Source organism: Myxine glutinosa, chromosome 10 (genome assembly GCF_964187855.1).
Source record: "Myxine glutinosa chromosome 10, kmMyxGlut1.1, whole genome shotgun sequence".
NCBI classification, from domain to species: Eukaryota; Metazoa; Chordata; class Myxini; order Myxiniformes; family Myxinidae; genus Myxine; species Myxine glutinosa.
In genome coordinates this window covers 22738704-22752830 of record NC_136270.1, presented here as the reverse complement: position 1 = coordinate 22752830, position 14127 = coordinate 22738704, and the positions used below count along the sequence as shown (strand labels likewise).

Genomic DNA, 14127 nt, shown 5'->3' with positions numbered 1-14127 from the left:
GTATGAAGACAAAATTCGCATCTGCGATTGAAATTTTGAGTCCATTTTGAATGGATCTGAAGGACACATTACAAGTTGATACAAAGTTGCAATGCTCAACAATCCTGTAAACTGTGCAGAAATGAAAGTAAACTAGAACGGCACTTGTAGAGCGCATAGTCATGCCTTGCATGTTCATTCTGAACAAAAATACCATCGATAACTGAACACACAACTATCATGTGCCTTTTGCTACTATGGCCCATGTACCTGTATGATCCATGCACCCTATTATGTCATCGTTTCTTGGAATGGTTGATAAACATCATAAATTTAATTCTTCACTCACATCAGGTCATATATCAGATATATGAAGTTTCATAAATTTTGGATAAGGATTTTAATCCAACCAATTATAGCTGGCTGGAATACCACTTCTCTGATAACGCCATCTTTATCACCATATATACACCATGGGGCATTGATGACTTGTGCCAAGTTTCAAATTTTTTTCGTTTAGCAGTTTTGCTTTTAGCAGAGAAAATGATGTCCAAATTTTGTCCTTAAATCCAACATGGCTACCATACCATGTGACCAATGGCATCAGAGTTAGCAATAAAATATTCTCCATGGGGAGGGAGTACCTCCTATGTTTAAAGTTTTGCGTCGATTGGACAAGCGGTTTCAGAAAATATTTTAAAAGCTAAAATATATAGACACACTCGGACAGGAGCATTGCAATCGTCTTGCAACCAAGTTATGATGGGACTAATGGACACTGAACAAACTGCTTACTCAACTTAACTCCCACATTCCTCCTCCCTCCACCCTCTTTTCTTTTATTTAAAAACAAATTCCTTTCACTTGTGATGTACAGGGCATTGTGTTTTTCATTTAATAGTCTTCCCTGGTGTTGGCTTAGCAGCTAGGGTGCCGGCTTAGGATACCTAGGATCCTGGGTTCGAATCCCGGTCGATCGCTGAATTAACGCCAGGGGGGTTGACTCAGCCTGTCATCCTTCCGAGGTCGGCAAATTTGAGTACCAGTACACTGGTAATTCCCTGTTTGTCGTTAAAGGCGGCAAAAAGGGTTGGCGTCAGGAAGGGCATCCGGCCGTAAAACATTGCTTCAAAAAGGGGACGGAAAAACAACAACAACCACGGTTCCCGAAAAAGGCCAACCCCCGCTTTGCGGGAAAAATGGCCTCTAAAGGTGGTTATATATATATATATATATATATAGTCTTCCAGGTTTAGTTTTGGATTACCTACTTCTCTAGTTTCTTTCCGAAGTCGTCTTGCACTAACTCCTGCACTAACTAATCCACTCTGCCATCTCAAAACTTAGTTGTTGCATTAGTGCCCACTGCCATTTTGAATCTTGAGCAAAACATTTTTTGTCAAAAAGGATTTGATTTGACAAGTGCTCATTCTGAATTTCGTACAATTTCACTAAAATTAAGGTGTGTTGCGGATGGGTATCTTATTTTTGGTTTTGAGAGAACTTGACAAACGGGTTTCCCTATAACCAAGAATGTAATCACGAATCTCGGCACAAAACCAGCAATCTGAATCTGCGTGGGCAGCACAAGAAGTCAAAATAAGTTTGTTTTTGTTTCTTTCCTGTGCCCAGTGCAACAGCATGAAAGCAGTTTCCCACATCAGAGCTTGTGATAATTTTTCACAGGTTGTCCAGACAACAACTAACCATAGTTCTGTGTAGCTAGAGCTATTGTTGGAATCATCCTGCCCATCCATTGTTCAGTTTATATTCCAAACTTTGTGGTTCGCATCCAATCCATTATAACATTTGTACCGTTCCAAAGCAACTACACTGCCGAAGCAGTATGTTTGCAGAGAACATGCTGGGTGGTTTGCTTGTTTTTCCTCCCTCCTCCCCGCCCCTACCCCAGCAGATGTCAAAGTTGGAATTTAGTATTTGGAATTTTGCCCGGGAGCTGGCCTACGATTTTTGCCAAAACCCTTCTCAAATTTATGAGGACTACTACTACTACTACCACTTCTACGACTACTACTACTACTACTACTACTACTACCTTTTCAGTAAAGTGCTTAGTCTAGGCTCTAGGGTATAAAAGGCAAATATTCAGTATCAGCTCTCAAAATGTTGGCAGTGACCCATTGCCTTCTTTTTATCAGGAAATGCTGGAGGCCTGGTATGCAATTAAAATGACAGCAAATGGACCTCGTCTAGGGAAAGATCTGCTGAAAGAGTTGCTTTTCTTGAACCCAATTCTACAAGCCCCAGTGCTCTTCCCTCATTATAAGGAGAAAACTCTTGTCTAAGGGCATACAGTGCCTTCAGATAGTATTCACACCGCTTGACTTTTCACATTTTGTTACGTTACAGCCTGAATTTAAAATGGTTTAAATTGAAATTTTTTTTGTCACTGATCTTTTTAAATTTTCTTTTTTTGATTATTATTTTATTTTATTTCTTGTACACAGGGTCAAGGCTCGTGTAAGAGCTAACACATTACACATCAGAACAGGCACAGACCCATAAAACATTCAATAAATAAAGGGAGCACGAGACAAGAGGGGGAGAGAAAGGAAAACGTACAACTACATAACAACAGTAGAGAACAGGGACGTCGGTAGATCTGTGGAAGAGAGAGGGCTGGTGGGGGGAGGTAGGGGGCGTAAGACGTACATGGTATAAAACAAAGAGACACAACTAGGAATTTTAGGAGTGAAGTTGGAGATTGAAAGAGGTGGATTTGGGGTGTTTTAATGGGGGTAGAAAAGATCAAGGTTTTGGATGGGGGAAGATAAGAGATGGTGGTGAACAGCTGCTTTGAAGACCTGGAGGGCAGAGTGGGATTGAAGAGAGTGTGGGAGTTTGTTCCAGAGGCGGGAGAAAAGAGGAATGATAGAGTGAAGGTGAGCAGAGAGTTTTGATTTTGGCGGTTTCACCACAAGATGGTTGCTGGCAGATCTTGTGCGTTCTGCTGGAAAATTTGGGGGACAGAGCACAGACAGAGCTGGGGGACCTAGGCCGGAGAGGAGTCGGTAGAAGACAGAAAGACCACCAACCTGCCTGCGGTGAGAGAGAGAGGCCCTCCGAATCAGCTTCATCGTGGGAGATTCCAATGATTCTGAATGCTTTGGTTTCAACAGTGTGAAGACGAGCTCGGTGTGAGGCAGGAGCACCAGCCCAGAGGGGAGAGCAGTATTCCATTGAGCTGCGGATGAAAGCCTTGTATGTGGTGAGGAACTCAGAAATGCCCAGAAAGGACTTCGCACGACGGAGGATGCCCAGACGGTGGCTGGCTTTGCAGGCCAGCTTGGAAATGTTGTTTTCCAAGGACAGATCATGGCAGATAGTGAGACCCAAAAGCATGAGTAACAGAACTTCTTCAAGAGTATTGTTCAGAAAGGAGATGGGAGGGTTGTCCAGACAGTCTTTACGGAGAGACAAAGTGAGAATGTGAGATTTGTCAGGATTGAAAGACATGTTCCACTTGTTTGACCAGTTTATGAAATTGTCCAGGTCTGTAGAGAGTGAAGAGGCTGCAGACTGCCGATCTGAGGGTTGAGATATGGAGCGGCAGAGAGTGGAGTCATCTGTCATCAGCAAAGAGATAGAGAGGATTTTTGCAGAGAGTCGGAGAGATCATTGATGAAGACTAGAAAATATTTTTATATATGTACTGTATACATATATATATATATACACAGGGCTGTATCTGCACAGGGCCCAGAACACTGCCTTGGGGAACTCCAGCCTGAACAGGAAGGGGAGATCAGAGAGGAAGTCGGCAAGCCATGTGTGGAGGTTTCCATGGATACCATAGGAGAAGAGTTTGGTGAGCGGGGCGGGGTGCCAGACCATGTCGAAGGCACGAAATATGTCAAGGGAGGCAGCTCTGATTTTCTGTTTGGCGTTGAGGGCCTCCATCCATTGTTGAGACAGCAGAAGCAGCATGTCCACAGTTCAGTGACCTGGTCTGAATCCAAATTGATGATCTGAGATCACACTATGACATTATCTGCACATAATGTCAGTGGAATTTTTTTTTATAGAAATTTTAAACAAAATAATTAAAGATATAAAGCTGAAATATCTTGAGTAAATAAGTATTCAACCCCTTTGCTATGATACTCCAGATTGACCTCAGGTGCATCCAATTGTCTTTGATCATCCTTGAGATGTCTATACAACTTGAATGGAGTTCACCTGTGGCCAATTCAATTGATTGGACATGATTTCGAAAGAAACACACCTTTCTTTTTTAGGTCACACACTTGAAAGTGCATTTCAGAGCAGAAACTATACCATGATGTCCAAGGAACTCTGTAGAACTGCGGGATAGAATTGTGAGAAGGCATAGATCTGGGGAAGGGTATATAACAATTTCTACAGTGTTGAAAGTTCCCAAGAGCACAGTGAGCTCCATCATTGGGTAATGGAAAGAATATTAAACTATCTAAACACTTTCCCTGGAGCTGGCCATCCAACCAAACTGAGCAACAGGGCAAGAAGGACCATGGTCATGGAGGTGACAAACAACCCAAAGCCCACTCTGAGAGAACTACAAAGTTCATTGGCTGAGATGGGACAACCTGCCAGAAGGACAACAGTCTCTGCAGCACTTCAAACTCGAGGCTTTATGGGAGAGTGGCCAGACGGAAGCCACTCCTGAGAAACAAGGCATATGACAGTGCATCTCAAGTTTGCAAAAAGGCACGAAAAAACTCTGAGAGCATGAGGCAAAAGATTCTGTGGTCTGATGTGATGAAAATTGAACTCTTTGGCCTGAATGCAAAGCGCTACGTCTGGTGGAAACCGAGCATGGTTCATCACCCATCTAACACCATCCCTACTGTGAAGCATGGTGGTGGCAGCATCATGCTATGGCGATGCTGTTCAGTGGCAGGAACTGGGAGACTTGTAAGGATAGAGGGAACAATGAATGGAGCCAAATACCAGCAAATCCTTGAGGAGAACCTACTTCAGAGTGCAAAAGACCTTTGACTGCGGCGAAGATTTACGTTCCAACGGGACAATGACCAAAGCAGCAACAGTATACAGTCAAATCAACACTCGAATGGCTTCAGAACAAGAATGTGAAAGTCCTTGAGTGGCTCAGCCAAAGCCTTGACTTGAATCCCATTGAGAATCTGTGGAAAGACTTGAAGATTGCTGTTCACTGATGATTCACTGATGCTCCCCCATACAATTTGACAGAGCTTGACCAAATCTGCAAAGAACAATGGCAGAAACTCCCCAAATCCAGATGTGCAAATCTGATACAGACATACCCAAGAAGACTCGAAGCCGTAATCACATGATACTGCCACCACCTTGCTTCATGGTAGGGTGTTACAGGGGTCGAATTACTCTGTAGGGAGGGCACAGCAATGTTTGCCTTTGATGACTTCAAATTTTTTGGGGGCACCAAGGCATTTTCTTTTGGGTTTGGGGGGGCACCAAGGCAATCTAGAATTATTCTTGTGGGCACAAAGGCAAAGTGTGTTGGTAACTTAAACAGGCAGGGAAATGTTACTGACAGAACAAGTAAATCAACTTAAACTTTTTAATAATGTATTTTTAGAATATAAACAGTTTCAGACAACTCAACTCAACTCAGAACTGCATTGTCATCATGGCCATGTAACAAAGTTTAACTTTTGTTTGACAGAGTTGAACTTTTTTCATCATCATCATCAGACATCATCTTTACTCAATACTGACTCAGTCTTGAGTCAGGTATACATGATTACAATTCAATCACCCTTGGGGGAGAGGGGTGTAGTATCAGGCCTACGTCCAAATGCACTCATAGAATGCCACCTGGCAACGCTACGTGTAGGATCAAAGTCGTCGGGGTCGGGTCCTTCTGCATAGCCAACCCCAGTTTTAGCCTCCAATCCCCAAGAATACGCTTCACTGCTGAGAACTTCCTCTCTACAAATACCCTCCGACAGCCAATGAAAAACCTGCATTTCTTGGAGATCCCTACAGCCTCTCGTAGACATGTGCGCACAGGTACAGCGGCAGATGTACACCACCGCTGACCTTGCGGGATTGGACCTATAGTCGGGACGGAAGCAATTGGAAGGCCGTCCCAACCATGAGTATTACCCCCGCTAATACAGCGGGGTTGGTAGGCAACGACGTGGGTATGCAAACATCGGCAATAATAGCCACGCTTTAATTTACTAGGGCATGCCCGTACTATATCTATATCTAAAATTATATCCCCCCCCTCTATATACATGAAATGGTTTGGTCCAAAGCGAACGGCTTGCGAGTGGTGACAATCCCCCCCCCTCTATTTACATGCAATGGTTTGGTCCAAAGCGAACGGCTTCCGGAGTTTGGTAAAGAAATCGCCATCGCGTGCACAAACGCGCAGGAAAGCGAATGAATCGCAAATTCGTTTTTATTAGTTGTAAAACATAGTTTAACGCCAACATAGTTTGCAAACGTGAAATAAATGAATACGCTCTCAAATGTGCCATCCGAGGCAGAGTGTGCCCGCCACGTTCGGCACACGCGATCGTTCGCTGCTCTCTGATTGGTTGAATCGTTTTTTGGACATAGCTCGGTAAGTAATTGTCCGATTAATATGAAACCTTGAAAAGGCACATCCTCGGGTCCCCAGCAATATACCTGGCAAGTGAAAAGTATATCGGACCCGTGGTTGTCGAGAAACAGCGGTCACAGACAGACAAACGTACAAACGTACAAACGTACAGAGATTACTGGAATTATAGATAGACTAGGGCATGCCCGTACTATATATATGCCCGTACTATATATCTATCTAAAATTATATCCCCCCCCTCTATTTACATGAAATGGTTTGGTCCATTCGCAACGCCAAAGCGAACGGCGAACGGCTTGCGAGTACAGTGACAATCCCCCCCCTCTATTTACATGAATGGTTTGGTCCATTCGCAACGACCACAGAACCCCCCCCTCTATTTACATGCAATGGTTTGGTCCAAAGCGAACGGCTTCCGGAGTTTGGTAAAGAAATCGCCATCGCGTGCACAAACGCGCAGGAAAGCGAATGAATCGCAAATTCGGTTTTATTAGTTTTAAAACATAGTTTAACGCCAACATAGTTTGCAAACGTGAAATAAATGAATACGCTCTCAAATGTGCCATCCGAGGCAGAGTGTGTCCTCCACGTTCGGCACACGCGATCGTTCGCTGCTCTCTGATTGGTTGAATCGTTTTTTGGACATAGCTCGGTAAGTAATTGTCCGATTAATATGAAACCTTGAAAAGGCACATCCTCGGGTCCCCAGCAATATACCTGGCAAGTTTCAAGTATATCGGACCGGTAGTTGTCGAGAAACAGCGGTCACAGACAAACAAACAAACGTACAGACGTACAGACAGACAGACAGAGATTACTGGAATTATAGATAGATGCGCTCATAGTAGCCCATAATGCTTTGCGTTTCATTGATGATGCTGGATGACGTATGGGATGACGAATGGTCGTAGGCGGGGCCAATATAAATTATGGGATGCCCTTGAACCTCGTTTCCCGTACCCAATCACGATAGTAGGACCGCAACATTCTGTATTCAGTAAGAGAACGGGAAACGAGGTAGCCTAGACTATATGCTTACTACGCTAATGTTCCGACACGCACTGAGAAAACGAAAGCCGACGAAGTCATTTTGTTGTTTTCATCATTACTTTATTCATACTTTGGTCTCTATTATTATGCTTTTTTGACAAAAAGGGCGCAGCAGCAACTGAAGAAAAAGGGCACTGCAACTCTCTGCCGTAGTGATCATGAAAAGTTCGGGGGCAGCACGGCAAATAGCTTGGGCACGCCGTCGATGCCGTCGATGCCGTCGATAATTTCGACCCCTGGTGTTAGATGGGTGATGAGTTTTGCTCGCTGTCCGCCAGACATAGCACTTTGCATTCAGGCCAGAGCTCAATTTTTGTCTCAGCAGATCACAGAATATTTTGCCTCATGCTCTCCGAATCTTTAATGTGCCTTTTTATAAACTCGAGATGTACTGTCTGGTGCCTTTTTCTCCGGAGTGGCTTCCGTCTGGACACTCTACCTTAAAGCTTACATATGTGAAGTGCTGCAGAGACTGTTGTCCCTCCGGCAGGTTCTCCCATGTCAGCCAAGAAACTCTGTAGTTCTGTCAGAGTGGTCATTGTGTTCTTATAGTCACATCCCTGACAAAGGTCCTTCTTGCTCAGTTGCTCAGTTTGATCGGACGGTCAGCTCTAGGAAGAGTGTGGGTCGTTCCATATCCTTTCCATTCCCAAATGATGGAGCTCACTGTGCTCTTGGAACTTTCAGCACTCAAGAAATTGTTTTATACCCTTCCCCAGATCTATGCTTCCTCACAATTCTGTCTCGGAGTTCTACGGACAGTTCTTTGGTCTTCATGGTATAGTTTTTGCTCTGAAATGCACTGTCAGCTGTGAGACCTAATATAGAAAGGTGTGTTTCTTTTGAAATCATGTCCAATTGATTGAATTGGCCAAAGGTGGACTCCAATCAAGTCATAGAGACATCTTAAGGATGATCAAAGGAAATTGGATGCACCTGCTCTCAATTTGGAGTGTCATAGCAAAGGTGTTGAATACTTATTGGCTCAAAACATTTCAGCTTTATACCTTTAATTAACTTGTAAAAATTTCTAAAAAAAATAATTCCACTGACATTATTGGGTATTATGCATACATCAATGCCAGCATTTTTTTCCATTTAATCCATGTTAAATTCAGGCTGTAACACAACAAAATGTGAAAAAGTCAAGGGGTGTGAATACTTTCGGAAGTTACTGTATAAATTGTGAATCTAGCATAATTGTCATAAATTTGTGACAAAATGTTTTTTTTAGGAAAAGCCTTTGAGCCAACATTCTTCTTCAACTCGGCGGTATCGAACGTCATTTGCTCAGTTATATACGGTGACCGCTTCGACTATGACAATGCCACATTTGTGAAGCTTCTTGCTGTCATGAACAAGGAGCTGCAATTACTGGGAAGCATCTGGACTCAGGTGTGTGTGTGTGTGTGTGTGTGTGTGTGTGTGTGTGTGTGTGTGTGTGTGTGTGTGTGTGTGTGTGTGTGTGTGTGTGTGTGTGTGTGTGTGTGTGCGCCTGTCTCCTCCATAACTCTAAGACCATGAAACCTAACAGACCCGTACTTTGCATGCATGCTTATCGGCCTCCAATGGTGTTTGCATGAACGCAAAATGGGTGTTTGCGCGTGTTAAAACACCCTTTTTGAAGATGATTACCGTGGGGCTCATAACAAAAAATAAATAAAGTGTTACCAAAATAGCGGTCCGCCATCTTGGTCAACCCGCTGTCACATCGCTGGGTTCTTCAGCCGCCATTTTGTTTCAGCCTATTCAAACGTGTCTTGCCTTGGAAACACAATCTACCCTCATGAAATACTTAAAGCATATAATCAAAATCTAGTTTCGGATTTGAAGATCGGATCCCATTCACTTAATAATTATCAAAATCTGGAGTTAAATCTAACAAAATTTAACACATTAGCGATTCTTATAACTAAGTGTACGGTATATCTTTTGCTCAGCTTTCACCAAGCTGTATTTTCTGCTTCTCCACATTGCTAAAGCATTAAACTTAACTTTTTCTACGGTTCCAACAATTCTATGGAGTGAAGAAAATATAAAAGATTGTGCCCAAAGTGTAACTTTATTGAGTAAAACAAATTTAATCAACCAGCGGGAATTGAGTACAAACAACAACAACAACAACATGCATTTTAAAGGCCATTTTCCCTGCTAGAGCGGGGGTGAGCCTTGCGGTCCCCATGACAATCTTCTCCATTTTGCACTATTTTCTGCATCTCTCCTTGTTAACCCCCTTGCCCGCATTTCTTCTTCCACCATCTTTAGCCAAGTCTTTCTCGGTCTTCCCCGTATTCTATTTCCTTCTACATTCATTTCCATCACTCTTCTCAACCAGTCACTTTCATCCTTCCTCAACACATGACCAAACCATCTCAACCTGTTCCTCTTCACAGCATCAATCACAGGCTCTATTCCCATCATCTTTCGCAATTCATCATTTGTCTTCCTCTCTCTCAACGATACTCCGCACATCCGTCGAACCATTCGCATTTCCACCCTTTCCAACCTTCGTTGCTGCTCCACGTTCACTACCCATGTCTCGCTCCCATAAATCATAACACTTCTCACACATGCAGCATACACCTTTCCCTTCAGATTCAACGACACTTCAACGACACTTCAACGACACTTCAACAACGACACTTCAATTGAGTACAATGAAAATAATTAACCAGCAGGATCGACTGCAAGGCTTCCACAATCGCGCTTGTGTATTCCATTGGCAAATCTCTGAGTAAGGAAGGCAATATAAATCAAATTAAAGATATAATTAAAAGAATGTGCTCATCCTCCTGCTATGCCTACAGTCGATTTAATTTATTTCCTTCCTTTAAAAAGTAGAAAGTACACCAATGGATGAACAAAGGCCTCTTTAAAGGTAAACCTTTGGTGCTTTGGGGTTGTCATGTTGATGAATTTTAGATGCGTGCTTATGCTTTACTGCAATGCTACTTCGAACAGGCCTCAGTTCACTCACAAACGATCAAATGGTCAAATGGGAGATATTGTATGTATGGCTGTGTATGTGTGTATGTGAAGAATCAGCTCTTCGTTTGGTGAAGAAGTCCACAAATAGCCTGAAAAATGACGCAGTTTTTTATTAAAGCCAACTTATACAGATCCGGAGGAGACAGACGTCTACAGCAAGAGCCAGTCTCATGCCAAGTCAAGCCTTCCTGGAAACGCATTGATTCTCATTCACTTATATATGAATACGATTATCAGAAAATCTCCGAGAGAACAAAGCGACTGGCGAGAGTCCCTCCCACCGTTATCCGCTGTTCGGGGGAGTCAGCCCTTCCTTATCATTCGGACCAAATGTTTCTCTGGGCTCCGAGAAAACAGAAATGTAACTCACAAAGAGGAGAGTGTATGCTTGGCCAAACAAACCCATATATTTTATGGGTTTGTGTACATGAGTAATTCAAAGCATGTTTATACAGAGTCATGCGTTGCTGTGATTAAAACAAAATATATATGGTTAACGATAGGTTTATGTCATTCTACTAGCATTACGCAAAAACACGCGCATGTGGGCGTGGTTTTACGACCAGCCTCGAAAAAAGCACACGTATACAATTGTCCAGCATGACCTCATTTTAAACACAAACTGAAGCATGTTTATTGAAATTCAGGCGCCGCTATGATTATATAATTAATGTTTTTCAAGTTTATATCTGCAATTCGAGCACTCCGCTTGAAACTACACATTCCACGCGCGCATGAACGTCCGACATCCAGCGTCCGATATTCAGCAAAGTCGCAATGACCCACAATGCATTTGGGCACACATCCTCCGAGCAACCTCATACAGCACACCCGTGGCTCGCGGCTCGCTCGACTCTTGCCTAAACACACAATAACTCTACTCTAACTTCCACGGAGCCGCACGGCGGAAACGCAGGTTTGTACCACATTTTAATTAAACGAACATTGCCAGGATTCTCGGATAGACGTTTAATTTCACAACACACATGACAAAAATCCGATTTAAATTCAGAGATCGCCGATCGACCTGGCACAACCATCTTAACGCGATGACGCCACGCCGCCCCCCCCCCCGTCTTGGCGCGCACCCTCGTGCCTCCGCACGAATCTCAACACTCCCTGCACGCCGCTCTATTCGCGTTCCCGGCGGGGTTTACCTCACGTTGGGACATGCAGTCGGCTGTCATAACAGAGAATTGTCAATAAAGAATCTACGACTTGACATGTATGTAAATGGCTGCTTATAGCGGGATTTGCTCCTGGCCTGCCCCATTTGCTCCCGGCCCCAGATCCTGACAGCTCCAAATAATTTTTTTTATTATTGGGTGAATAAAATGTTTTTGTGGAGTTTCCACATTTTGCGATAAGCATTGTGGAGTTTTTGTGGAGCTTACTAAAATAGCATATATGAGGGAGCAATCAAGGAAAACTGTGGAGTGAATCATCGTGTGAGTGGTGTGACGTTTGTGTGTGTTAACAGTTTAAAGAAGGCCGTGAGTTGTTCCGTGTGAGTGAACGGTATATGGAGGGCTGTGAGTAATTCCGAGTGAGTGAGCGGTGAAAAGAAGGCCATGAGATGTTCTGTGTGAGTGAACAGTGTACGGAGGGTTGAGTTGTTCTGAGTGAGTGAACAGCGTAAGAAGGGCCCTCCCTCCCCCTCCCTCCTGTTCCCCTCTTCTCCCCATCCCCTCCCCCTTTGACTTCCTCCCTTCCCCTACCCATTCCCCTCCCCTATCCTTCTCCCTCCCTCCGCTGGCCCTCTTCCCCCGCCTCCCCCTCCACTTTCCATCCCCTCCCCCATGCCTTTCTCCCCCGCTCCTCCCCCTCCCCTATCCTCCTGCTCCCTCTCTCCCCTCCCCATTCTCCCCTTACCCTTCCTGCCCTCCCTGTTTCCATTCCTCCCATCCCCTTCCGCCCTCCCCAATCCTCCCCCCTCCCTCCCCCAACTCCTCCCTTTTCCCATGCATTTCTCCCCATATCCCCTCCCCTTTCTCCGCTCCCCCTATCCTCCCCCAATCCCTTACGCTTCTCCCACTACCCTCCCGCTCCCCCTATCCCCTTCCCTATTTCCCCCCCTAACCTTCCTCCCCTCCCTGTTCCCCTTTTCGCCCCATCCTCTTCCTCCCTCCCCTATCCTCCCCCACCCCAATCCTCCCCATTCCCTCCCCCACCCCTCTTCCTCTGCCTCCCTTGCCATTTCTCCCCCTACCCCTCCCCTTCCCCATCCCTTTCCCCCCTCTCCCCTACCTTTTACTGTCCCACTCTACTACCCTCCCCTCCCCTATCCTTCCCCTTTTCACACCACCTGCCTGCTCCCCCTATCCTTCCCCTTCCATCTCCTCCCCTCCCCCATGCCTCCTAACCTTCCTCCACTCCCTGTTCCCGTTCTTCCCACCCTCTTCCTCCCTCCCCTTCCTCTCGGATTGTCCTCCCTGTCCCTCACCTCACCCCTCCTCTCGCCCCTCCCCTATCCTCCCACTCCCCTCCCCCACCTCTTCCCTCCACTCATACCCACCTTTCCACCTCTACCCCACCCCTCCCTTCCCTCCTCCCACTCCCATTTCCTTTTCCTCTCCCCTCACCCTCCACCTCCACCTCTCCCTCACCCTCTCCCTTCTCATAGTAAATTTATTTTGCAGCATAGTATTGATGTTCATACATGTCTATTTTCCATTTAAAATTACCTCAGAAATTCTCCAAATGATATCAGCTGCAATTGTCCTTGCTCAGCTATACAACGCATTCCCTTTGCTTCGCTACATACCTGGACCACAACTCTACATGGCGAAAGAATCAAGGAAGATTGCCAACTTTGTTCGAGGAATGATTTCACAACACCAGTCTGTTCTTGATACCTCCAATCCCCAGGATTACATTGATGCATTCCTCGTCAAACAGGCTAAGGCAAGTGTGTGTGTGTTTGTGCTTGTGCCGAATAGGGGGGAGGGGTGGGGGAGGGAGAAGAGATCTCCACAGATACTGATTTTAATGACGATTTTAATAATGATATATATATAAACCATGACAACACAGCAACTCACGTAGTGTCATTATCCTCAGTTAAAACAAGACCGTTCCTCTGTAGTGATGTGTGCTGAGGCGAGCACAGCAAGCCGATCTACGCCAGTGTGTGTGTGTGTGTGTGTGTGTGTGTGTGTGTGTGTGTGTGTGTGTGTGTGTGTGTGTGTGTGTGTGTGTGTGTGTGTGTGTGTGTGTGTGTGTGTGTGTGTGTGTACAGTCACGTGAAAAAGTAAGTACACCCCATGTAAAGTTTTGACTTTTTCAACATACAGCTATTTGATCTTCATTTCAATAATATTGATAGATAAAGGTGATATAATATAACAAATATCATGAAACATTTACATTTTGTAGTCCATTGTATAATTTAAATAAACATAAATGCAAATTTCGCATGTGGAAAAAGTAAGTACACCCCTACATTTATCACTACTTCAAATACCTAAAATTAGAATCAGGTGCACCAGCTCAGGTGCAAATGATGAGAACATCGTTAGAGAGGATCTTGGAGGAAC

The 14127-nt window shown here is 44.6% G+C and overlaps 1 protein-coding gene across 2 annotated transcripts in view; it reads left to right on the top strand.

Annotated features, from left to right (window-relative positions):
• Nucleotides 1-14127, top strand: part of LOC137434354 (cytochrome P450 2F3) — an 89305-nt gene that overhangs the window by 14114 nt on the left and 61064 nt on the right. For both annotated transcript variants that reach the window (XM_068127265.2, XM_078785436.1), the window contains exons 5-6: nt 8838-8998; nt 13322-13495. In XM_068127265.2, coding sequence (XP_067983366.2) covers nt 8838-8998; nt 13322-13495 — 335 coding nt within the window. The remainder of the gene's footprint in view (nt 1-8837; nt 8999-13321; nt 13496-14127) is intronic.